The 26,813-nt window shown below is 41.2% G+C and overlaps 1 protein-coding gene across 2 annotated transcripts in view; it reads right to left on the bottom strand.

Annotated features, from left to right (window-relative positions):
* The window catches only part of TSPAN4 (tetraspanin 4), a 187,460-nt gene that overhangs the window by 52,269 nt on the left and 108,378 nt on the right, over window positions 1-26,813 (bottom strand). For both annotated transcript variants that reach the window (XM_059474419.1, XM_059474420.1), the window contains exon 2: window positions 15,529-15,720. In XM_059474419.1, the coding sequence (XP_059330402.1) occupies window positions 15,529-15,720 (192 nt within the window). The remainder of the gene's footprint in view (window positions 1-15,528; window positions 15,721-26,813) is intronic.

Below are 26,813 nucleotides of genomic sequence, written 5' to 3' on the forward strand. Positions count from 1 at the left end.
CAAAGCCAATAACCTTCAGCCCCACTTCACAGAACATGGCCTGGAATGGGAAGTATGCCCAGGAACTGGAATAAAACGTAGGGATCTGTTTTGCCTGTGCTCTCAAGAAAGTTTTTCCTCCCTACTCTGCATGCAGCATCACGGAGAGAGTACAGATGAAGCCAGGGAATGACTGCAGGCAAAATGCTACCCCAAGTAAGAACATTTTTAACAGCAGATAGGGAATGGTTTGGCTTAGGATATGATCTGGCTACAGGTTTTAGAAAAACTGGACCTATAAGCAACAGACAATCCAGGCAGGAGACACCTGTGTACATGGATACCCAGGAAGAATGAGGACTTTGAGGGGATGGTGGCCTGGGGAGGACACCATGCTGCAGCCATGGGAAAAAAAGAGCAAGAAATAAAGAGTGGCCATAAAAGAAAAACATCCTGCACTGATCCCCATGACTGAGTATAATGTGCAGGGAATGAACTAGAGACTGGCAAAGGGGGAGGAGAGGTGTCTGGAGGGAAGTTTCTCAAAAAGAGGTGTTTCCTCAAGTATGTCATTATTTCTTAATACTAGGAACAGTAATTAAAATTTCATCTTAATTGGTAACAAATGGAGTGAAATTTCACATCTCAAGAGTATTTCCCCCTACAACACCAACTCTGCTAAAAGCTACCAGCTTCAGACTTGAGCAGAGAGCTGCTCTTGCCAGCTGTGCCATTGTGTCCAATGAAGGAGGTTGGACCTTCTGGCAAGACCCCAACAGTGCTCCTGCCTTCCTCAGGTCATACTAGAGAAATAGGCATGACACTGACATCAGAAAATAATGCTAAAATTGTGGAGTCAAGCACTCATAATTTAGGTAATATCAGAATAAAAATCCTCTCAGTGATGGTTATGTATCATGTCTAAGTCTTTCCCTATAGACACTGAGAGGGTCCTCCAAGCTGGGAATTTGGTTTCATGCACTGCAAATTTGGAAGCCATACAGTAAAACTAATGTACATGGTTCAGAAAGTCAAAACCTAGATAAGGATTATCCTTTATCTCTATAGAAAAATATTTTGGTTTTACATAAAAGTACAAAGTAGCTAATTCTATCTTTTTTTTTTTTAACATTTGGAAGCATTGACAGAGCCCCCATGGCTATATCACAGATAACTAACAAGTATTAGGAATCCCCACGTGTACAGACAGTGGAGACCTGTGCTGTATCTTTCATTACAAACGTTAATTAAGTGAGCTCAACCTCAACGCAGAGGCTTCACCCTCATCACCTGGTAAAAGCTCCAAGCACTTGCATGTCAGCTCATCGGTCATCCCCCTTCTAAAGAAGAGCTGTACCTGAACCCAAACCAACACCCTGGAAAGCAGGAAGCAAGGTTTCAGCCTGTGCTGGCTGCAAAGCAAGGCCTGCACACTGCAGCACATCCTGCTATTCCCCAGATTAAAGTGCAGGCATGGACACATGCACAGCCTGCTCCTCTAGTTCACAGCACCTTCCAACATGCCATTTTCACTTCCATCCTCAGTATCATCTCAAAGGGAATGATGCCCAATCTAGGGCCAGACCCAGCTTGGCACATACCATTCCAATTTAGAAGGAAGAAACATGAAATCACTGAAGGCTCACAGCACCTAAACCCCAGCACACCTGCTGGAAACTCACAGCTGTTTTTCAATGGAGTTCTCTCACTGCGGTGATAAATACTGAGAAGAATAAAATTGAGTTTTGTTTGGTTCACTGGGGCTGTAGGCTATTGGTATAATAAAGATTTATGCATGGAGAAACAACAATCCCAAAGCAAAGCATTCATGTGAAACTCCATAAAAAAAGATTAATCTGACCTTGTACAGAGAAATGCTTTACCATACTACTTGTCAAACAGTGAGATGCAACACAGCAGAGGTTCAGTGGAGAGGTCCCTACTGCTCAGCTTTTCACAAATTACACCTGAAATAACCCCACAGAAGCTTTGATGAGGAGGGAGGTAAGGTAACACCCTTCTGTCTACCACTGCTGACTTCCAACCCCTAAGAAAACTAAAGCCAGTTTCTCAGCAGCTACCTTTATATTCCAGAAAGCCTTTGACTTTCCCACAGATTCTCATTAAAGGTGTATGAAAAAGGAAGTATGCAACTGTTACCAATCCTACATCATGGATATGTATCACCCTCCTGCTGTCAGAGAGAAAAGTCTGCTGGAGGAGACAAGGATCCAAGTTTCAACTCCATTCCCATTGGATCTGTACCAGGCTTTTGACTCACTTCCAGTTTTGCTCATTCAGGCTGTTGATATCAGTTGGAGAATCAAGAACTGTACCCTGTGTACATCATTTAAAGCACGTTTCCATTGCTGCTCACACAGGCAGAGAACAATGAGTTAACTGTTTTCCCTCCCAAACAAACAGGATTCCCTGGTTTCTCAGATGCTCCAGACACTTGTCTCGCTGCATGACTGACATCACACTCTAATACACAGGACTGGGTCATCTTCTTCCCCAGTGGCTCTCCCTCCCAAATCTTCTCAATAGCAGGATTGTGTTGCTCAAATTGCCCATCTCTCCATGTCAGGAGTAGCTGACCTTCTCTCAGTCTCCCAAAGGCAAAAGTGACCCAATACAATGGAAACCAAGGTGTGATTGTCTTGCTAGCCTGGGAGACTAAATGTGATATAACTCATGGCAAACTCCAGACTGCTGATTCCACTGCTTGCTGAAGCAATGCTTTTAGTTTGATGGGGGCTGTCTCAGAAGGGGACAGTAGGATCTCAGTGCGCCAGACCTGTTTCCCAACTTAGCTCACGACAGGAGACAGAAGCTTCTTGCAAAAAATTATTCAAATCCTCTTCAAAAACATGAAAGTAGTAAGAAGACCCAAGAGCCAGCTGTTCCTTTTGAACAGTGATACATTCCAAAACAATTTTAAAGTTCATGGCCTAGCAAATATATTGCTTACACCAAACTGCATACAAATTACCATAACCTAAGAAACTGAACAAATAACTTCAGCAGACAGTCTGTGCTGTTTTCCATCACATTTAAACAGCCTGCAAGGTGGACAGTTGGGCTTCTTTTCTGACAGACACTATGAAGTACAACACGTGAGCAGGGAGGTGGCCCCTGGAAAATGCTCCAGCAAAGTAACTGCGTTCCACCTGCACCAGCTGCCAGGATGAAGGGACAAAAACAAATGGAAAATTTACAGCCAGTCCTTCCTCTGCAACATTAACTGCAAGTTTGGTACGCTGATGATATAAATGATACAAGCCTTTTGCCTTTCAGTGAGGCTGGATTACAAATCCTCACTGATCAGCTTTAATTTCAGTACTACATTTCACTTCCTAATGAATACACACCCCAGTAGAAGAAATTACAGACAATTCTTTGGGGTAAAATAGTTGGTCTTAATAGCCTGGAAGGATTATTAATTCATCTGCCTGGTCCTGATGTGTACATATATAACTTTGGTGCTCAAGAATTAACCAGCTCTGGCTACTGGAAGACAGAGTCTCTTGGAATCACACAGAGGGTGTCAGTGACCTTTGGGGACCACCTGGTTCAACCCCTTCCTAAAAGCACAGTCAGCTACACAAAGCTGCACAGAGCTGTGTCCAGTCACCTTAGGAGCATCTCCAAGGATGAAGATGGACACTCACCCACAGACTCACTGGATACCTTTTTCCAATACTTGACTATATAATGATAAAAAAAAAAACCAAAATATTCTGCATCTCTAATTGGAATTTCCTTTGGTTTTGACCTGTGCCTGTTATCTCTTGTATAATCCCTGTGAATTCTTCCAAAAGCTCTATTTTCCTTATATTGTACTACAAGGAGTTGAAGACATGAATAAAGTATACTCCCTGCTTTAATTTCTTAAGACAGAACAAAGCCAGCTCTCTCAGTCTGTCCTTGCACATCATGTGCCCCACAATCCTCACAGTGGCTCCCCACTGGATCCCTTCCCTTCAGGTATTCATGTGTTTCTTCTACTGGGGAGCTTTAAATTGAGTTAAGCACTTCAGACATAGCTTTTTCTTATTCTGGAAGAAGGTGTCATTGCTTCTCTATGTCAAGAATTGTAAGGGAATGTAGGGCTTGGTATGGTGCAGAAAGACCCAATTACTACATTTATCATGAGACAAAGGTACATTTGAAAGATCTCTGCTTGATTTTTAGATTGTAATTTGATAAGAACAGAAATACTGTCAAAGGTAACCTCACATCCTGCACACATCCTTCCCTTCTCATCCTATATGTAATACTGAGGGCGTAAATAGTGTCTGTCCTTTTTGAATAAATTATGCCAAACTTTTACTCCCTGTCACGGAAAGAAAATGAGCTCTATCCCTGCTGAAACCAGGACACCTAAAAATTCACAGAGCTCTATTTTAAAGTCAGAAGAACTTAATGTATTTTATAAGAGCCATACTTTACAATGTTGCTGAAAATTTAAAGTTTTCCTCAAATTTAATATGCTTCGTAATTATTCAATAATTTTATAATGGGTTATATTATTTATATTTAAGTATTATTAAATGGATTGAGTGAAGATGTCTCATTACTACAGCTGGCATTGTTAAAATGCAGAAGTGTAGCATCTCCATGTCCAACCTAATTATGGCAGCAGAAGCATCAGCAAACTTTGATGCATTAGTTGAGCACCAAAAAGGGTAACACTGTCAGAGGTTCTGAATGCTATAAACTATTGACAAATTTACTGCATATTCCCCACTTTGGAAAAATTCAAGCCACCTAAAAAAAACCTGAATCAATGCCACAATTGCCACTGAGATACTGAAAAAAAGAACTCCAGGTACTGGAGAACCACTCACTCTTTATATAGGTCCTGTATTTTTGCCATTGTTGGATCTGGCTTTGTAAGCAGAGCAATATGAAGTTCATCCTCAAGCATTTTCAGACTTCCCAGAATAGCTTTGTAATAACATATTGGTACTTGACTTTTACAGAATAAAAACTCATATGGTATAGATTTTGTCAGCACTCAAAAAAACCCAATGAAACTTTCTTCCTCTTTTAAAAGCAAAAGTATTCAATATATCAGTAGTTCTCACAAGAAGTTTGATTTAACATAATTCCCTGAAGGCATCTTGATCTGATATATTAATAGGGACTAAGAACATTACAAAAGATTCTCTTTTTTTCTTTTTAAATTTCCTTTGGTTTTCTTTTCCAAGATACTGAGCAAGGACAGGAGAACAGAAGAGAAAGTGCAGTGGAAATTATACTTAAAAGTGACTTCCTCTGCAGCCTGGAAGACTTGGACAGAAAAAGAGCAGTGAACAAGAAATGACAGGACAGTGCCCAGACTTCAACATTAACTGGAATTACAGTCAACAAAATCCCAGTGCATTAATCTTTTACATGAAATTCAGAGCCAAAGGGAAAGGGCAGTTTGTTTCTACTAATTTCCATCACAGTGGATTCTGATTACACATCCCAGCACCAAAGGTTTTGCTGACACTCAGTCTGAACACTCCTTTTGTTAGTTCCATGCACTTGCTCCTACTTAGCACTCTTTGCAGCACCACAAATGCTTCCTTTCTGTCCACAGCATTCATACTCCTTGAATATTTGAGGATTTATGGTCCCATCTGAGCCTTCTCTCCCTCATGTTGTGCATATTTAGCTCTTTAAGTACTTCCTTGGAAGTAAATCTCTTTAGTCTCACAAACATTTTTTTTCAGCATAAAAATGATAAGTTTGCTCATAAACTGTAAAAAGGCAGTAATGTATATGAGCAAACTCACGAACAGAAACTCCATTATGAAAACGTCATGTATCTAAATTTGGTTCATCAGCTATTATTCTCTGAAAGCCTTAATGGCTAATTCATTCTGATTGTGACAAAGCCTTTCATGCCTTATGCCTGCTGGATATATAGTACAGCTCTGTTTATGTTTGGACTATATATTTTATGAATGTGCAAAAACTCCTGCTGATCAATAAAGCTCAAAGAAATCTGCAGTAATTATTTCTGGGAAAATATACAACATATGCAGCCTTAACACATTAACAGTGTTTCATTTTAGTCTCATTACTGCTTTCAGTTGGAATCGTTCAGTCTTACTGCATTAGTGAGTGAGAGCTGAGAGACCTGATATTCCCATACTATGCATCAAAGGATTTTAAGTGGTATTTTATGGCATCTCTAGTATTTTTTCACATTCTGCCAAAACTGACTCAAAATCAATGAAGTGTCATCAAATAGTAGCCAGGTATCACTCTCCTATCACAACAGAGGGTGGGTGTAGGCCCTTTAGCAGATCACAGATTCCTCAGCACTACCAAAGGTCTCACTGGCCTTTCACTTTTGTAAGGGTTGCTTCATTTCTTCTGCAAACATAATGCAAAGGTGTGACATGATCTAGTGTGATTTTATACCAGTCAGGAGACAAACTCATCTTACTTGTGAAGTATGAGTGGATGAGGAAGAAGATAAAACATCAGAGTAGCTCTTTCAAGTCCCCATGCCACTCCACTCATGACAAAGCAGCTGCTTGAGTCCATCTAACACAGATACAGCCACTACAACTAAAAGGCTCTAGCTTGGGTTTAATCCAACCTACTCCATCTATGGTAATGCCATGCAATGTTCTTATCTAGGAGTGTCAAAACAGTGCCTAGAAACAGTGATGTATGTGCAAGTGAATAAGATGGCGAGAAGAAGATGGGCAAGGAGAAAATAAAGGACAAGGTAGTTTGTCTGCATTTAAATTCTGCTGCTGGTTTTACCCTCGCTTCTCAAATGTGTTACACAGAAGCATCAGATGCACGTATGTCAGTCTTGCAGAAGCTTAAAAAATGAAGAAGCAGGCAGTGTGGCCTACCTAATTCTGCCCTTTATCTGGTAACACTGAGGGTCTGAAATATCTGTAACATCAAATCGACTCTGGTTGTGCCTTGTGTGGCATCAGTGATTTACACAAAGTAGCCTCCATTTCTTTACCTCCAGAGCTACATTTTTCTGAGGTTCAGGCAATTCTACTTCTTATAGAGAAAGAAGTCAATGTTGCTCTTCATTTTAAGTTGCATTACTAAGGTGGTTAAAAATAACAAAAGAATGATTTGGAATAAAAGCACACACGCTGCTTTACTAAGCCTATTATGTTCTATCCAAGGAGATAATCTTACTATTAGTGAAAAGAAATAGCAAATGTTATGCTCAAAAGTGACATGAATGTCTGGGCAGGCAAGGAACACACAGATTACCTGTCATTTACTTTCAAAATGGGAGCAATTCTGTTGTCTTTCAGCTCTTGCAGGTGATCCTAGGTCTGGATCTGGAAATGGCTCAAAGCCAGGCTTCTTTTGAAGAACCTCTGGCACATGAGAGTTGTTTGAATGCTGCGACAAAAGATGATAGAAGGGACACTCTGTAGGTGACAGGAGAGCTTGAGCCTGCACAGACTGTCAGAGAAGCTGATATCGCTAGTATACTTTAATCTACAAGGAGTTAGGAACTCAAACACTGATTGCCATTTAGACAAACAAATTAAATCTTCACTTGACCCAAATTAGTTCAGCTCCCCTGACTCCTGCAGAGTGTGGTGCTGCCACACTCTATGATGGCCATAAAGCAGTGTCTTGGCACTACAAAAAGAAATGGTGACATTAGGGAAACATTCTTCCCTGACCTAAGGGGCTCCCCAGCGAAGGGGGTCTCCAAGCCAGCCAGAGTTTCTAAGACACTCTTAGTTGTGTGGTTTAGTTTAGTTAGGTAGTCCTGCAAGGAGCAGGTAGTAGGACTCAATGATTCTTATGGGTCTCTTCCAGCTCAATACTGTGTGATTCTGTAACTCAAAGCACATCAGGCATTAGTGGTATGGCATCAGCCTGTATCAGAAAATTAAATATACCCTATGAGGTAAGCCCTTCCTACACACTGATCTTAGGGTCAAGTCTAAAACTAGGTGGGAAGGAAACTTCATTCCTTCTCCTCTCAGTTCCCAGATCCTTTGATTAAGTCTCTTTGATTAATGTCTCCCAGAGCTGAAGAACAGCAGGGATGAAGGGGAGGACTCAGACAGGTTCCATCCCCTCACAAGTTTCATTACCAGCCAAGAGGAAGAAGCTAAAACCTGAAAGACAAGGAGGAGCAGATTCTTCATAATAGACACAACCAAACTAGGGAAGATTGGTGCTGAGTACTTCCAGTCCAAGCAGGCAGCAAGCTGGAATTTCACATGCAACACAGCACTACACAGAGAAGTGATATACTCCGTGTATAATGCTCTCAGGCTGTATGCATGGCATCTGTCTGGTCTCTGCATCACTTGCTGCTGTGGCTGCAGCCAGCATTTCTCTGATTTTGCTAGTTTGATTGCTAAAACACCAGCTCATGTGCTAAACTGGAATGAGAATCTACTGCTTGATCTGCAGCATTAAATTACTGAGATGAAGTCATTTACAGGCTGTTTCTTTCCCATTTAGTTGCTTTGAAATAAATTCCCTGTCACCAATGAAGTTTCAACTGTCAGCTCTCTGGATCCAGTGATACTACTGAAAAACAGTAGGTTTTTTTAGTTTCCTTTTCTTCCTACTCATTAACTTTTCTCTTATTTTCTTTATGGCTGTTTCACTTACAGATGAGCTGGCTGGAGTTCAGAAAACTCTCAACAGCACAGTACAAAACACCATGGGCACTCATTTTCCCCTTGGACTATTCCATAAATGAGAATCTTTTGATATCTGGATAGTCACACAGCATCAGTGCATTCCACAGCTGGTCCTGACCTAATATCAAGTTTTAATTCTCATTTTATTCATCCCAGCAGCTGTGATGACTACTTGCTTATTAACACAAAGTTATCATTTCAATTAAACTGAACACACAGATCTGCCTGTTAATGATTATTTTCCTTCCCCTTCTCATTAACCATTGTTTCAGCTTTTCTACAATAAAAATGAGGGTTATCCACAAATCAGGACATATCAGAATAAGGGGAAGGGGGTGTATCTAAGCCACTTTGTTAATCCTATTTACACAATTTTGTTAATGCTTGATGTGATGGAGCATACCCAGCCTTGCTGCTTTATAAGAAGGCAGCTGGCTTCAGATAATCAGAGAAGAATCAGCATTTTGGCTGTTTCAAGCCCTCTCCCTTTTAAAATTTATTCTCATGTAGGTAATGTGTGGACAAAGATTCCCTCATCCTCTACATCTTTTGACTAGATTATTGGCCATGCTGCATCCCAACCAGAGCAGAAGAATGTGTTCTTAGCACCAAATCATTGGAGGGAAAAAAAAGTGCCACAAAATCTGAGGGTGAAATAAAGAACTACCTATGAATCTTATCTCCTGTTAGGACACAGGTTATTATTTAAGTTTCAAGTGTCTGGAAATGTTGTATCTATACATGTGTGCTGTAACAACCAAATAGAGATGTCCTTCACACAGGGCCCCATACTGGTTTTTACCAGTATTCCTATGATCTCCCGGACCAAAAGTCTCTTTTTGCAAAAACATATGTACTAGACCATGGTCACAGATCCTTTCCAGCAGCTTCTCTAAATGTTCTGTTTCACATTTAACTGAAGGCAGTGGTGCAATTAGACTGATCAGCTCAGCTGGGACAGCCTACAGTGCTGCCCACGGAAAATAGCTAAGGCTGCCAATTATCATTTTCAACAAAACAAAAAATTGATAAATACTTTTGCTTTGGGAGATTTATTTTTCATTTAGACACAATACATATTATAAAAGAAATCAGAATTATCATTACTATTATAGAAACATGGACTAAATGCCTTTTAAAGGTCACTGAAGCACACAGGATGGCTAGATACATCCTGATGTAATCACAGAAAGATGATGAAGGCACTGAGTTGAGATTTAGATAATTTGGGTTTGCTCCATGACTCTCTCACAATCTCCCACTGCAACCTAGGCAAGGCACTTAGTTTCACTTTGCTGCAGCTCTCTGTCTAATGAGAATAATAATATTTTCCATTTGTCTTATCTAATTAGACAGTAAGCTCTACTGGTCAGGTACTCTGCCTCCCAGGAGTTTCATACAGAATGAGAATCCTCATGGGCTGCCTGCAGGGGATACTGTAATACAGGTAATAAATTACATAACCCATCATGATTTAACGTCAGGCACTGAAACTCTTAACCTGGACTATCCATGGAATAATGAATGACCTTTTTCAGGGCAAGCATACAAATATAGATATCTGCTAAACATGTCCAAAAGACAGAGAATTCAGGCAATTTAGCTCCTCAAATATAGATCTTAAGCAATTAACCTAAAAGATAATGTTTACACAGACCCTTAAGGATCAGCTGGGTCAACATTTGAGCACTGAAGTACTTAATCAGGCATAAATCTCCTTAGCATAGAGAAATGGTCTGTTCAGGTGCACCTACAGCACCTGCCTGAAGTCAGCACTATGATCAAGGCACCACAACTGATTTTGTGTTTGAGTGGCAAAGTGGTGCCTCATCTCCTGCAAGGACCTGGCCTCAGCAGGAAAGCACAGTGCAGTGGGGTTAAGAGCATACAAGCCAAACATTTTGTTAAAATTCACAGAGATGATGAATATGGCTAACAGCTCTGATGCACATCAGAACTGTATGGTAATTCCAAAGGGAAAATCAGAAAAGATGGATTCCCAATTTCCTATCAAGATAACCCATAGAGATTTGCAGTACAGTTACATGATCCAGCAATGCAAGACCAAATACCTATGAAAAAACATCAATGGAAGTCCATAAAATAATCTTCACAAGTCAGACTCCTGGCTTATTGTCTCTGTCACTGGTTCAGGCCACTGACCCAACCCATCAAAGCTGCCTTTTTCTAACTACAGCTGAGCTTGTAGCAGAGGGACCTCAGTCATACAGTCTTGAGCAACAATACTTGCAGAAATGTTAAACAAGTCTTACTGAAGCAGGAAAGCACTGTTTGCCTATTTCATTCAACAATTTGCATCTATATTCAGATATAAGATTATATATACCAGGTTGCATACTTATCTCAAGAATGCCTGTTGCTTTGATTTCCCTAGGGAAATCTAGTAATGAAAAAGTTTATCTTCTTTCACATTGTAGCTGGGGCAAATAAGAATCAGTGGAAATATACATTTTTTTGTTCACTGACATCTTAGAATGACAGCTATAAAATTCACCCCATCTATGCATTTTTGCAGAATGCATAGAGTGGTTGATGTTTCCTTTCCATTTTTTTTTCTTTACACTCTTAGATTTTAATATTATTCTATTCCTCTGAATGCAAAGAAATAGGAATAGGTCTGTTTCTTAAGAGATTAAGGAAGCACTGACTTTACATTTTCCTGACTATACATTGCTACCGAGTAAAGAATATCTGCAGCGGACACCAGGTAATTCCTTTCAAGTCGGTAAATCTTGAGCTTTAGACTATCTAAACTCTCAATTCAGAGACTTAATGTGGATCCTCCTGACTACTGTGCAACTCTGTGCTAAAATCTCATTTACAAACTGAACTTTACTTCTGCTTTCTATCTCCTTTTCCCGCCTGTCCTCTACTTCTCAAACCACTTGCTCTGTCCTCCCTTCTTTCAAAAGTCATTGGTAAATGCCAGAGGTAAGTAATTACTAACATTCACACCTAACACCACAGCAGCCTAATACCAAAGAGTTTACAGGTGTGCTCTGACAAACCAATACAAACGTCATATGTGCAGAACACAAAGATACATGATCAGTCTCATCTGCTCTGCATCTTGGTGTATGAAATGTAAATAGGCTCAAATGTCTCTGATACTGCTCACTTTTCATTCACTCAAACTCCATGGGAAATCTCATCCCTTGTCACATCATCAAACAGCAGCACTATTCCTAAGGCAAAGCCTTCCACAAACATCCTGTGCCTACCATCACATAAACTCCTGCTCCTCCAATGCAGATGGGCTGAGCTAGTCCTGCTTCCCCCCAGTTCATTTTAGGATCCCCACAGTGCTCCATGCCTCCTGCAGTACCTCAAATATCTTCCTTCCTCCAACCTGCCCACACCAATACACCCCAAGCACATGCCCTCAGCTAGTAATTGCCACAGGCTTTCCTCTTTCTGCTGCTTTTAGGAAGCAGAGCATATTTAACATCCCAAGCTTTCTGCCATGCTGTGTGGAGCCAAGGAAAAGGGGAGGTCAGTGGAAACTGCTACTACTCACTCAGAGACACACAGCAATGTTTTGCTCAATGGAGTGATGTCTGATCTCACATATGCAGGATATAACATAAGTATCTGCCAACCCACCATGGTAACATGCCCAGCTATTCCCCTCGCTTGGTTTATTCCACTTGCTCATTTTTTTGGCCACTCTTAAGCCTCACTACATCAGACTGTTGCATAGAGACTGCTGAAACACACAATGAATGCAACATTCTAGCTTCTACTTCTTGCTTTCCTTTTCTTTGCATTTCCATTAAATAACTTTTCCATGCTTTTAAGCCCACCACAAATCAGTTACAACTGCCTGCAGACCTTGTTAACTCCCGCTTATCCCAGTTCCCTAAGTTTGTTTAGCTTTCTTAGTAAACCTGGTCTAGTGAAAGGTGTCAAGGGAGTTGGAATTAGATGATGTTTAAGGTCCTTTCCAAGCCAAACCATTCTGGGATTCTAGTGCTGCAGCTTGACAAATATCAGGAGGTGAAGGCAAATTACCCAAATGCATTGTCTGGGGACTAGTGCAACACAACCAAACAGCCTCCATCTTCCCCTCTTAAACACCTGTGCAAACAGACTTCAGTTGCTCCATTGCTACCTTTCAAAGCTCCTATTTCCAAATGGAATAACACATTACAAGAAGTTAGCTAAAGCAAATGCTTCACAGGGAGATATGGCAGCTGCATCACAGACAAGCTAGACAACTTTAGGAGTGGCTGTCACATTTGTGGCAATGCCTTCTGGAGATATAAATTCAGTTCCAAAAGCAACCTTAGCTACTACCAGGACCAAGGCCAGATGTTAAGTGGCAGCCAGGGAGATGTTGAAAGGAGTGCAGGACTTGATCCAGGAGCAATTGTTAAACATTGTGTGTGTCACAGACACACAAGGCTGGGAACACTTAGGAGCCTTCCCTTTACAATTTCGATGGTAAATCCTATTGCCAGCCAGCTGCAACAAAACAATCCTCTTAAAAAAGCAGACAGGGCATTTTCAGGGCTGTTAAAAAAACCCAGAGAGATTCTGGGAAGACATAATTTTCATTGTGGCAGAACACTGTGTTGGGAACACCTGTGGAATAAGAAAAAGATGAAGGAATGTAGCAACCACACACCCTAAGAGCAGCCCTGGTTTGATATTCAGCAATTTCTTGAATGAAAGAATTTCTTTTGCTATCTGTGTTATCCAGAAAAATAGGAGCTGGCCAAAACCAAATGCCCCAGCTCTAAACTTGAAAACACTTTCAAAATACAGGTCAAATAGAACCAGCAATGTGGGGAAAGGAAGACTAAGAACAAACCTGCATGATAAAGCTCTGTTCCCAGAAACAGGAGCTGCTACCACTATCCATTTCTCTTCCAAAGACATTAGCACAACAAAAAAAACTCAGAAGAACCCAAAAAATCTCCCTGGTATTGACTGACAGTGAGAAAGTACCAATGCAATGCAATGTGGAAAGTTACTCTAGACCAAATAAAAACTGAATTCAATGTGGACTAATGAAACTCTATTTCAACCCTCTACAGTTGGGCTTATTCAGAATTAAAGTAGCTATAATAAGGTCTAATATAACTCAATTTTGGAGAAAATTGAGTAAAATAGAGGCCACACTGAATAGTTACTGTACAGAAAGGTAAGGACAGGCAGACAGAGTGAAATGTGGGTACCAAATCAGATCAAGCTTCCCCATTCTCCTGTGCAGAGAGTTCCTAAATGAATTTGCATTCCTTTGCATTACTTAACTTGATCCATCAAGCACAATCCTTATGTCAGGCACTGAGGGACACTGGATTCTGAGTGCTGTGCATGTCAGCAGGAGCAGTACCTGCAGCATTTCCATCTGCCATGGATGCCCAGCTGGGGGGCTGAGTGCATTCACCCCACCTGGGCAATGATGGCTGACCAAGGGAGTCTCTGCCCTTGCCAAAAGGAAAGATGAAGGAAAAAGAACCACAAGCCATAAAATCCTTAAACCCCTCCAGTACTGAGGACTGCCTGCCAGATCCTGACCTGATCCTGACACAGAAGCAGCAGAAGCAGGCACTGCTCACTGCTGTCACTCCAGGGCTAGGCATTGAGGAAAGCACAAAGTAGGTGATTAATTTTGCACATATAAGCTATACCATTAGACTTTGCACCCTGTGGGCTCCTGCTGCATTGGCATTGAAGCTGTAATCCATTACATCTGTCTGGGCACACACTTCCTCCACAAAGTGTGTATTTATAGGACTGTTAAAAATGTCAAGGACTTTCAGCTTCAGATTCTGACTTCAGCCTTCCCTGTTTAGATTTTCACTCACATAACTGCCTTAATTTCCATTTATATTGTTCCTATTAGTTTCAAGCCACATACATAGCCTTTACTAGCCTAGACTGACTAGCTCTGACTGCCTAAAAATCAGCAGGAACAACTGATTAAGGCAAGGGCCTGGAAAAAGTCCTCAATTGAGGCTTGGAATCTCAGTCACTTCAGAGATTTGAGTGCTTGTGTGCCTTAACTCATTCTGTAGTTCCCAGGGGAAAAAAAATTATGCGAAGCACAGTAAGGAGCAGCCTTTTACAGAGGCATCACCAGATGACCAGCTGAACCACAGCTCCTCTTCACTCTGAGGTTTGCCAAACCCCATGGTGAAGTCCTAGACTTGAGCAGCAAGATCGCCTCACAGGATGCAAAATACACACTAACACCAACTACAGACGGTATTCACTGACCCTAAATTTCACCTTGAAGTGGCATCAACCTGCATTTTGATAAAATACACCAGGGATGTGGCTCAAGCTTCTGTGAAATCATGGACACCTGGCACCTTATTAATCTTTGATTTCACAGCAGTCTCCTTGTGCTGGCACCTTTTCTTCCTGACATCTCAGCTTTTGGAGAGTTAATGGTTGGAAAAACCAGCATTGTCAAACCTGACTGTTTTAATTTTCAATTTAAACCAGATTCAATCACTTCAGAATCAACCTGTTTCCTGTCTGCATTGATGTCTCTGTCCTGGACTTCAGATAATCAGTGCCACTAGGGCAAACATTTGGAATGGATTGCTATCAGACCTAAGTGAAAAAGAATTTACAGATACACTACAAAACATGCCTTCACAAAACTCTTCCTCTTCTCTGAAGAGTCCAAGGAAACCTCCACCACCACTAACAATTCCCTCCCTGCAGGTCTTATCCTCCATGGACAGCGTAGTCATCAATGACCTGCAGCTCCTCATGATTATCAAAGCCTGTTTCACACACGACTCAGTCTCATCTGTGTCGAGTGGGCAGCTTCTGTTGAGATGCAGGTCACTGCAGCATGCATTGCAATAGCAGCAGCATCACAAGACAGCAAACACTGCAGCAGCTCAATACTCACACTCAGCAGGAGGCACTTGTTTTCTTTGATGGCACCTATGCAGCCCACGAAGCCAATGATCATGACAAACGTCCCTGTGACGATCAGCAGGTTGGCAGCTGACAGGGATGGGAAAGAAGAGGAGAGGGTGGCAAAGTTCCCTTGGGTGACAGCCAGCCAGATGCCTACACCAAGGATTCCACAGCCTCCCAACTGGAAAACAAAGAGAAACAAAGAAACTCAGTTATTGTATCCAAGCGACCCCAGATATGAAACCATGTCAATATGGCAGTGGAGAAAACCAGCAGTCACATCTGGTAAGAAATTTTCTCCTTATGACATTTTTAGTAGGAGAAAGAAAAAAACAAATATAGAGAACTCATCAGTAAGATGCAACACTCAAAAATTGTCACAGATTTCCTAAATCCAAAACACAATCTCCAAATCAGGTCTTTTGCTCTCTAGTTAAAAAGCAGACGCTGAGTAAAGGATAAATTCCCAAAGGGTCAGCTCTTGAAGGGATTGAAAAAATCCCTGTCCTATTTAGGAGCCTTAGAGAATTGCCCAGAATGGCTGAAGCATTTTTGATTCCCCATTCTTCCCATCCCAGTACCCTGTCTCTCACCCTGACACATGCCATAAGCAAACCTTGCCAGAGCAGCCCCCTGGCAGGACACCTCATACTCCTTAGTTCCTAAGGTAAAGCCTCTTCTGGAAGCAAGAGAGCATTTAGAGTGTAAGGCAAAGAGGATTTTGCATCATTATCGAGTCACACAGCACAGCATCACTTAGGCTTCTTTCTTTCCTGCTCTCCCTTTAAAATAACCAATTTTTATTGAGTTTATAATTTCACTTTATTATCCAAATCAATTAAAGGCTTGGAATGAAATTGTGTTCATAGAGTAGTAAGCCAGACATATGCAGGAGCATATCCACTAAATACCTGCATAAAGTGGATGAACATAAGGCAGCTCATGAACCAGGGAAGGAAAAAGGTACAGCTAATCCTGGGGCAGAGCTAAACCTCAGAAATTAAACACAGAGGAGAAACACAAAAGCCAAAGCAATTTCTTATACTAATTACTAAGGTTGTCTCTTAATGCCACTGAATTCCTCCCCAAATAACAGGCAATAAAGGCAGCTGTGCTTTAAGGCAGCATTCCTCAGCCCAGCTGCAAACCAGTCTGTTTTGTTCAGAGCTAAGGAATCAAACTACACCTCACATCAGTGTACCTCAGCTGGACCAACCTGCGTGTCTCCACTGAGAGAAAGCAAACTCCAAGGCACAGGGACTCAAAGCCCCTCATTTAGGAGTCTTTGCATATTCCAGGCATCCCCACATCACTGTATTCAACCTTGCACAAGTACCCTCTTATAAGTGCCCTGGAGGGACAGTCCATGCCCTGACCTGGCACACTGGAAATACCTCCCCTCTATTCCCACTTACACAGCATGATCATTAACACTGTCCAAAATTATTAAAGAACAACCAAGGGAGTGGATGGGGAAGAATACCCACAGAAGGTAACCCACAGAAAATCATTTAGGCTAAGGGAGGGGATATAAAGAAATGCTATCATCATGGCCCAAGGGGAAAAAAAAAGGAGAATCATAATATAGGAATAAATTCCCTGAAGAGGAAATAAAACTCTGAAGGTCTACTGAACAGAACAGCATTGGAGGAGATGTATAAATACCTAAGCTAAAACCAAACTGGTCAGAGTGCTGAAATACAGTCAGGAATAGCACTAAACTGGCTGAGGAATGGGATGAAAAGCAGAAGTGCACTTCTGCCTCTTCAGCTTGGTGGATGTTAGCCTCAAGAACAGCCTCAGAGCTGCAGGCATGGGGAGGCTGCTCAAACAGCCCAATTAAGCCTAATGAAGGCAGATGCCCAAGAGCAGCAGAGCCATGACCTTGCAACACATTTAGCTCTTATCTTCAGTTCTTTGTTCTGAAGCAACTCAACAGCACCAATAAGAGGCAGTTTATTTCATCACCTTTCATGCTCGCCCTGCTGCTCCACTGCTTTGAGTGTTACCAACACCCACAACCATCACTTCTATTGCAGGAGGTAGGTACCACTGAGGATGCTGCAAAGGCAAGACCTGCTTGCCTGCTCCTCCATCATCCACTAAATTCTTATTGATGCACAATGCTCAGTGCTTGAGACATGGTTGCCTGGATGTTTGAATTCAGCATCTTCTGACTCCAAACTCATTCTTGTTTGCAAAAACTGGAAATTCACCAGTGGCATGAAACATCAGAAAACCAGGAAACAGTTCATGCAAAATGCCACGACTGGGGCTCTAGCCATTTAGATCAGGGATGAATATTTCAGATCACCTGTTCAGCAGGAGTATCTCACTACACTGCCCTTGATTCAGAGATGTTCTGCTCTCCAGCAGCTCATCACATTCCTGTTTTTGAAGAGTTGATGCACAGCTCTTCCTTAGGTTGACTGAGCAAACTTGAAATGCACAAAGGAATCCTTTGAACATTAAACCACCCGGCTCAAACTGGATTTCATAATGCCAGCACACATTACTGAAGACTGCTCTACTTTTGTTCAGCTCTGTTCCTTTTCCCACACCAGAATATCTACTCAGGGTCCCCAAGTAAATTTACTAAGCTGTCACACCAGGCACACCCAGGAAACAGAGGCTGTCCTTAGTTCTAGACTTAACTGCTCTTTAAAGCTCCCCCTTTCCCCAAGGTGCAAAGCACACCTGCAAGTCCCCATCCAGTGGCCTTTTAACACTCAAGCATCTGGTTAGGGAAATGTTTAAAGAACCAGCACCCACCAAGACAGCCACAGGTGCCTTTCCAACAACAGCCAAATGTTTTCTATTCCAGAACATTGAGAAAGCTTGCTCCTCAACCCCTCTGCCCTCCATTCTGAACTGAACTGTAATTACCAGTCTGAGACCCTGGCATTAGAGGCATCAAATTTACTTATTCTGGATCAGAGCCAAGAGAAAACAGTAGTAGTTGGCTCTATGCTGCATGTCTGTTTTTACTTCCTCCTCTTGTTGTTTAAGGCATGGATAATTTTAAATGGTTATTTATGATGTTCCCCCTCCTCCACTTTTTCTCTCCTTACTCCCACCCCCCAGTCCTTTTTTTGTGTCAAAGAGTGTCAGAAACATAGTGAGGAAATGAAAAGTTTTGACAGTTTTCTGGGCTTGCTGATTTGTAAAATTAAACAAAACCAAACCCATTAACAGGGGTAGTTTTGACAATGTGGGGGCTTCTGCACAAACAGTGATACTGTCATGGTTAAAAGAGAAACCATTAAGACAAAAACATCAGAGAGAAGTCTACAGCTTGAACCTGATCTACTGGCAGCCAAATGAGAGTCTGTATTAACTCCATTTGGTGAGTGCAGAATTGACTTTAAATTAAAAAAAGGTCTCCTTCAAAGATGCCAGGCTACTGACAATAGCATTTTAAAAAATTCCCTTGTGAAATGTTTAACACATTATTTGCCTAATTTTTCATGACAATCTGCTCTCTCTTGTAAGCAAGGCAGCTCATGGCAAAACCTGAAACAAAATGCAGTTCTCTCTAATATTTTTTTTCCCAATTGATGCTGCCTTTTTTTTTTTTTTAATTTTTTTGAAAAGTCTTTTATTCTAAGGTCAAAACAGTGAGACACCAGAAGGAATACTTTCCCAGCCCTAAAGACATAGGATATTTGAGTCAGGTGTTTGCTCCAGGAAAGATGTCAGTGTAAATCTTGAAAGGGCTGTTCAGTGCATTTGTGCCTGAGCTGCAGAACTGTGAGGAAAGGACAGAAGCAGTGAGTTCTTTGCAAGCCCTGGCCTTTGCAATTGCCTCTGGAAGTAGCAGAATATTCTGCTCAAGACAAATTCCTCACAAATTTATAGAGCACAGTCAAGCAGTACAGCAGGTGTCTTACTCTAAAAGCAGAGATTATCTGTCTCTTCTTCCCCAAGAGATACACAGAGCCATGCACTTGCTCTCTTGGCAAAAAAGCTGCCTATGGAATCAGATCCTCCAAACTGTTCTAATGGGCTGGAAAATAAATTATTCAGGCTTCAGTGCCTACATTTAAAATTGATCTTACAGTATGATAATCAAAGTAATCCCAAACAGCCCTGGATATATGCTTGTTGGTGAAGAAAATTATTCTGAAGTTACAGTTACACACTTAAAATACTGCAGGAGAAATTGACTCATTGTTCATGATAATGGCGCTGGCGTCTTTAAGTGGGGTTTTTTATTGATTTTATTACATGGAAAATGCATCTAATTGAGGTTTCTCATATTGTATCTGATTAGGATCTACTAATCACACTTCCTCTTTCAGCCAAAAAAAAAAAAAACAAAAACCAAAAAAAACTTTGTGTGTTAAGAAATCCACTCATAACAGAATCCAAGTGGAAGATATGACCAGTTCCCTTGGAGGATTTTTCTCCCCCAGTCTTTACATATTTAAACTAGAAGGGCTCTCTCAATCCCACTTGCATAAATATGCCTCCTCTGCCAAGTATGGAGTGAAAGTATACAGTGAAAAAAACCAGCATCTAAGTAGCAACAGTAGTGATGCGAACATTATCCTGCAAACGTTCTTGTAATATCAGGCACACTTAAATTACTGCTGCTGTCAGCTAGACACAGAGAGGGGGTGGAAATGGAATACATATGAATATTGACAGGATCAAATGAATCAAGATTCTCATATGGAGAAGCAGGAGCATGGGTGTAAATGCAGAGGCTGCAGTGTTCCACATAAAACCCTGTGAATTACATGTCCCTGCAGCTGTTGCCCATCTAGGAGGGAGTGGCCACTTCTGGAATACTGTTAACATCTTATTGCAAAAGTTCCATACCTTCTTGGTGATTTCTCATGGACAGCTTCTCACAGCACAGCCAACAAACTCCAGCTCTCTTCCCAACCAGCTAACCCACTCTTTTACAGCACTCATCCTCACTGGACACAGCTGTGGCCTGTTAAGGGCAGGCCTGTTCCTAATCTTTGGTAATTAGCACAGCTGCAGCTCCTCAGGGGTGAGATTACCTTCTGCACTACATTTCCTTACGTTCTATCCCCCCACAGAATACACCTTCAAACACACTGGCCACCTGTGGAAAGCACCTTCCAGAGTCAGTTCCAGCCCTCGTAGCCATCCACCTGCACCATGCCACCACTGCTGGTGCACAGTAGGACTGAAATTGCAGGTGGGGCCCCCAGCATGGATCAACTCTTTGGCAGAGCTCATGAGATGTAAACTAGGAGTGTCACAAGCTGCATTTCCTTCACTAGCCCGAGGTCTGAAATTTACCATATAGGGGATGGTAGAAGCACATTTCTACCCTTAGAGTACTGAGGCTCTGTAGTGTAGAGCTCTGCACCGTAAAACTAAAGGATGTGCACAAATTCCATGCAAATGGCCATGATCTGAGCTGTGTCCATCCAGCAAGAATTTAAAAAGATCTAGGGTGAAAAAAAAAAACAGTTGAAAAGAGATCAGTTAGTAGGGACCACACTCCTGGGAGTGAAGAGAGTGGAACAATAGCCCTCCCTAAACACCAATATGGGATAGGAAAGGTGAATAGAGGATCATTATTAATTTTTCTTAAGATTAAAAAAGCTAGAGGTTATTTGGTTAGCAGATTGAAAACCAATAAAGTCAAGCACTTTTCCACAAAACATTTAATTAAATTCTGGAATTCATTGCCACAGAGTTTTGTGGATGTTGAAATATATGCAGGTTCAAAAAGGGATTACACAAATCAAATGAGAGCAAGGTATCCCAGCATTTCTTATAAATGATATTTTACCGGCAGCACTTACAGGGGAAGACCTTAAACTATTAATTGGAGGAGCTGATTAAAATATCCTGTCTTGTCCCTCCTTTTTTTCTTTTATTCTCTCTAAGCATCCCTGACCATGACCAAAAATAGGGTAATCAGCTAGATAAAACCTTTTCAACACTATGGGCATTTGTTTTTTCTCCTTACCTCACCCTCTTCCCCCACTAGTTTAAATGTTCACTTAAAGTTTGAATTCGACTTTTTCTTTTTGCTTGCTTGTTTGACTTGGCATCAGCCTACTGTCAGAGACAGGGTTATAGATATAGACATCAATCAAGGAGTTAAATCTCCATTTCTCCTTACCTTCATATAATATCCTTCATTTTGTATCAATGAATACATAGCTTATTTCAACATAAATTTTAAAGATTTGTTTAATTCATCAAATTTATTTCATTTAGAAACAAATTCAAAATCCCTACCTCCCTCAGATCCACTGGACCTACAAATGCTGTATATCTTTTCCTGTCAGCATGCAGATCCTGTTCAGCCGCTTCTCTCTCAGGAAGGGGAAAGGTAAAGGTGAGTGTGTAACTGAGTAAAGCACCAAGCATTTCAAATGCCATTCTCTTCAGCTCTACATATAAGCAGTAAATATTTAAAAGCTGTATGAAACTAATTGTTTTGCTCTGCCACCCCACATCCTTTTCACTTTCCTTAAAAATTATTTCTGAATACAAAAATCTCACGTTGCTATATGGGCCATTATGTAGAAAAGCAGCAGCCAAAGACCTCCAAGAGCAGCTGGCCTCCATCCCCAGATGGTGTCAACAGCACAGCTGATGGGTCACCACTCTGACCAACAACAGCCAAGGATCCAGCCTGAATGTGGATCTGGACATTGTCTGGACATTGTCTCCTGAATTCATATCCTGCCTGCCTCTCCTTTTCAAGCCAGTGTCCTGTAAGTAGTGTAACACAGCACGTAGCACTCAATATAATTTCAAAATAGGTGTGCTGTGCCATCTTCCACAAGCCTGAACCTGATACCCTGCACGACAAGCAAGCAACTGTTACATGAGCGCTACAATCCCAACCTGTGTTCTGCCTGCCAGCATGACATTCATGCCCTCACTGCCCTCTAACTCCACTGTGTCTTGTCAAAGGTTACAAGAAACACATCAACAGCTCATGTTGCTATTTTCCTTCCCTTTAGACCCCTCTCTCCTATAAACATGGTTTGTTTTAGGATATTCCTTCCAGTTCTTGAGCCTGAAAAATGCCAAGTAATTTTTATCAAGCTTAAAAGGAGCTCTGAAGCCCTGTTTGTAAACTACATGGGCAAAGACACATCCCAAGAACGGCATTCCTTTTCATACTGTCAATAATGGAAACATTCAAAATGCTGCATTTTCTGTTACCCTGGTGTGGATTAAGCTTCAGGAACTTAAGCCCCAAGAAATTCAATATTCCTTCTCAGTTGAGTTCCACCACTAAATTGCAGTATCATACCACTAAAGTAAATTTGGGGACAATTGAAGGTGTCAAAAGACAGAATCCCATGCTGACACCCTGTTAATGGAAAACTGAATAAAGAGTCATTCAGGTAATCCCTGCTGTTTTATGAGTAACATTCTCCTACACACTTGCTCCTCCAAATCATAGCCAGCTATCAACTACAGGTACAGAAGAACAACTGCCACATTTATGAGTTACCTCCAACCTGAAGAGTGATGGTTTCCCTTCATGGGCTCAAAATTCACTGAAACACTTAAATGTGTGCTCAATTGTATCCTTATTCAGCAATGCAATAAAAGAATGTGCTTAACTGCCACTGACCTTAATTAGGCCCTTTTGTAGTGCATTGAATTGCCCTGTGCTGCAAAGCTCTGTCACCAAAGATGTAAAAACTTGCAGAAATAGAACAGTTGAGAGTGACCTATTAAGGCAGCACTGCTGCTAAAAGATTAAACATAATAAAATAATCATAAAAAGTGGTGATTATTAGTGTCACAAGCATCTAATCTGGCAACCTGCCTAAATTGCAATTCAAATTAAAGATTCTGAGGAAAGCAGTGAGGTAATGACAACTTACTAAAACAGAGCAAATGCATGAGTTAGAAATGGAAAAGGGATGAATACACTACTACTACATTTTCCAGGTTCTGGCTTTAACTGCTGCCGAACTAAAAAGCTTTTTCATCTGCTTCTCAAATATAATTTCTAAATCCACCTGGGATTACTGTAATGAAATAGATACAGTTGTAATGAGGAATACATGCATGAGCTCTGGAATCAGAATCCATCAAATGAAGACAATCATTTAACAAAGAAGCAGCAGTGGAAGAAAAGTGGGTGGGACCAGGAGTCTGCATTCTGTTCCACCCCTACACCAATAAACAACTTTTAAAATTACTTTGTAGCATAACCTGGGAAAAGACCAGATCTGGAGCTCTAGATGCAATTGTAGTCACCTGTTGCCACATACCTAGCACTAAATACTGAAAGCAATAGAAGCAAAATAATTGTAAAGCTGGGGGGAGGGGGGCTATACAACACAAACTCTGATTTTGTAAAGGAGATTGCTGACAGAAAATTCTACCTGAACGATTTGGTGAGATACTGAAAGAAATGGAGAATAATAAGCCTCACACAGTGACTCCAGAGGCAACAGCTCAGTTATTTGGTTTAGCACAGATTTCCTGTATTAGATAAAGTCCAGATTATTCAGTATCTTTAGTGCTTTTCTCTCCCCTGGAGGTACTGGATGGATTTAGAATAAATGGTAGTGAAATACAATGATATGAGTCCCATAGAAAACCAAAGATAAACAAACAGGCTCCTTACAGAACACAAAGATGACAGAGAGGGTCATTCTATTTCATATTACTTGAAAGTTTTTGAAACATGTTGTAACAAGTACTATCTGCAGAAAAATAAAATTAAACTGAATTTTATATTGCATGTTTAATCCATCCATAGAGGTATGCAGATAACACAAGACTGGTTGCTATAGAAACGTCCATAGTGAACACAGATACTATAGCTGAAATGCAAAGTAAGTAGTGAGTTTTAAAAAACCTGCTGATACTGTAAAAAAAACCCCAACTAGGTAACAGCTAAAGGTGATACCCTCCCTCACAAAAGCTTTCAAAAAATAAGTCTCCACTCTATAAACCAATATTTGATTAAATATCCTGCACAAAGAATCTCCTGTGGTGCCAGTGGCAGAGGCCAGGTTCTGGAAGCTGAGCCAGACCACAAAGAGAGCTTCTGGTTTCAGTCCTGGATTTGAGGGCAGGTAGTATTTCCCAACAAATCAGGCTTTTTACATACCAAGGCTGATTTTGAGGATCCCTTCTCAAGTTCCAGATTGTGCTGATGTATTTCATTGTGATTATGACTAATTTTCCTGATGGAGACCTCTGCAAACATAGTCTGCACAATAGGTCTTGTCCAATTCTTCTGGTAGCAACACAGCTGTGCCATGTTCTCTGCTCCCATTTAGCTTTCTGAAGGGCACTCAGCAGCCAGTGCCAGTGTCAGGATGTATATCCTTCCAGGATCACTACCAAACACTGCTCTCCACCCCACAGCTGACAGCAGAGGGCTGGAGGTGAGGGTCAGTGGGAACACCAGGACTGCAGCACTCCCCTCCTCAGTGCCACCATTGCTACTGTGCCTGAATCCTGCTCTTTTTCCAGGTACTGACAACACCTGGGGACAGACAAATATCCTGTATCATAGGAAGCCCCTTCCCACTGTTGTCTCTCCCTAAAGAGCTCAGGACTCTCCGTCTGATTTCTGGCCAGCCCAACTCTTTTTGAGGAGTTCAAGCCCTGCTCAGGAACTGAGCCAATTGTGAGCAGGGACAGAAAGGTTTTGGGAAGCAGTAGGACTCAGACACAGTATCTCATTTCCTGAGGTTTAATTTTTCAAAGGGGTTGGGAAAATGACTAAACTTGTACACCACCACTGGTTTATAATGAGAAGTATTTTTTAAACAATCCCATCAACAAACAGCTCACATGGTCATAGGATTTCTGACATGTTCAGTATTGACCCCCTGATCAATAACAGGCTTGTGAGCAATAATCACACCCTAATAGCTTCACATTACAAAGCTCATCTTCTTTCACTGAACTCCATCAGAAAGCTAAGCAAAACACATTCTGAATCTTTTATGGATTCTTTTTAATGGATTGTTAATAATATTTGTACAAGCAAACAAAGTATTTACTACCATCTCAACTGCCTAAATTTCATGTAAGCAGTCCCTTGTAACAAAACCAGCGTAATGTCTGGAATAGCATATCCGACTTCAATAGCTCAAATGCCTTGTCAAGAAAGCTATTCTAATTGGGTAGGAGTACAAGAGAAAGCAAAGACTATTCCCTTGTTTTATGTTAGCAATTTTTAATGATTGTTTATTTATATTAGGCTTTGCTATGCAATAGCACATCTGAGGCTATTTATACACAATTACTTGTATCCCAAGCTACTTGCAAGCATGGGCAGTATGCCATCAGTAATGAATGCCACCTAAAATAATCTTTTTTTCTGCACTAGTTATCCCCAAAGGAAACATTACAGTCCCTTCTTATCACCAGTCGAGTATCTGCTATGGAAGCATTTCAGATCCTTTGGAATAAACGAATTAAACAGATCTGTGATCAGCAGCTTCACTGCAATGTACAGACAGGAGAAACCACAGATTGCCCTGCTTGCACATTTCATTTGGTTTTTTCTATTTTGTGGATCTGAGGAAATGAGACTATGACATAAAAATGAATGCAAACATTCCCTCTGGGACTGTCCGAACAAGGAGTTTACACTAAGCACTTCCTCCAAGTATGTCTCTGGTCACACAAGTACTGCTGACACTTCTGAACTGCAGAAGATTTTGGGACTAAACTTCAATGCTGCAGGAGACAACACAGGAAGACTGCAAATATTTATTCTGACCTCTGGTCTGTACTATCAGCCTTTAGATATCTGGGGTGGCATTCAGGTCACCTGATTTTTGATGCCAATGCTGTTAGGGGTGTCTATAAATCAACATGGCTCACCATGATCTAAGCCTACCTTTGGTCAGCTGAATAGCTCCCTGGACACCATTAAAAGCATTGATCAGAATTTCCCTGACCACAAGGGCAGCCCAGATGCCTGGAGGTAGGGCAACTCATATCTCAGCTCAAATCCACCTGCCCAGGCTCTGTTTCACTTGTCAGTGGAAGGAAATAGGCATCTTCAAAGTTCACTCCAGCCTATTCTAGAATATGCATCCATGCCAAATGACTCTTGGGGAAACCTACACTGAGCGGTAGCAGGAACGAATACCATGGACAACACAAAGTCCTGCTACCTGAATGAGAGAAAAGATGGTTCTCTTTCCAAAGGTCAGGTTGTGAAGCTTTACAATCCACTCATGAGGTAATCTGGAAATTACCTCATCCATCCTTATTAATTAAAAGTACAAATTGCTTTTTTTTATTCCTTATTATAAAAACATGCTAGCGCATAGA

Source organism: Ammospiza nelsoni, chromosome 6 (genome assembly GCF_027579445.1).
Source record: "Ammospiza nelsoni isolate bAmmNel1 chromosome 6, bAmmNel1.pri, whole genome shotgun sequence".
Taxonomy (NCBI): Eukaryota; Metazoa; Chordata; class Aves; order Passeriformes; family Passerellidae; genus Ammospiza; species Ammospiza nelsoni.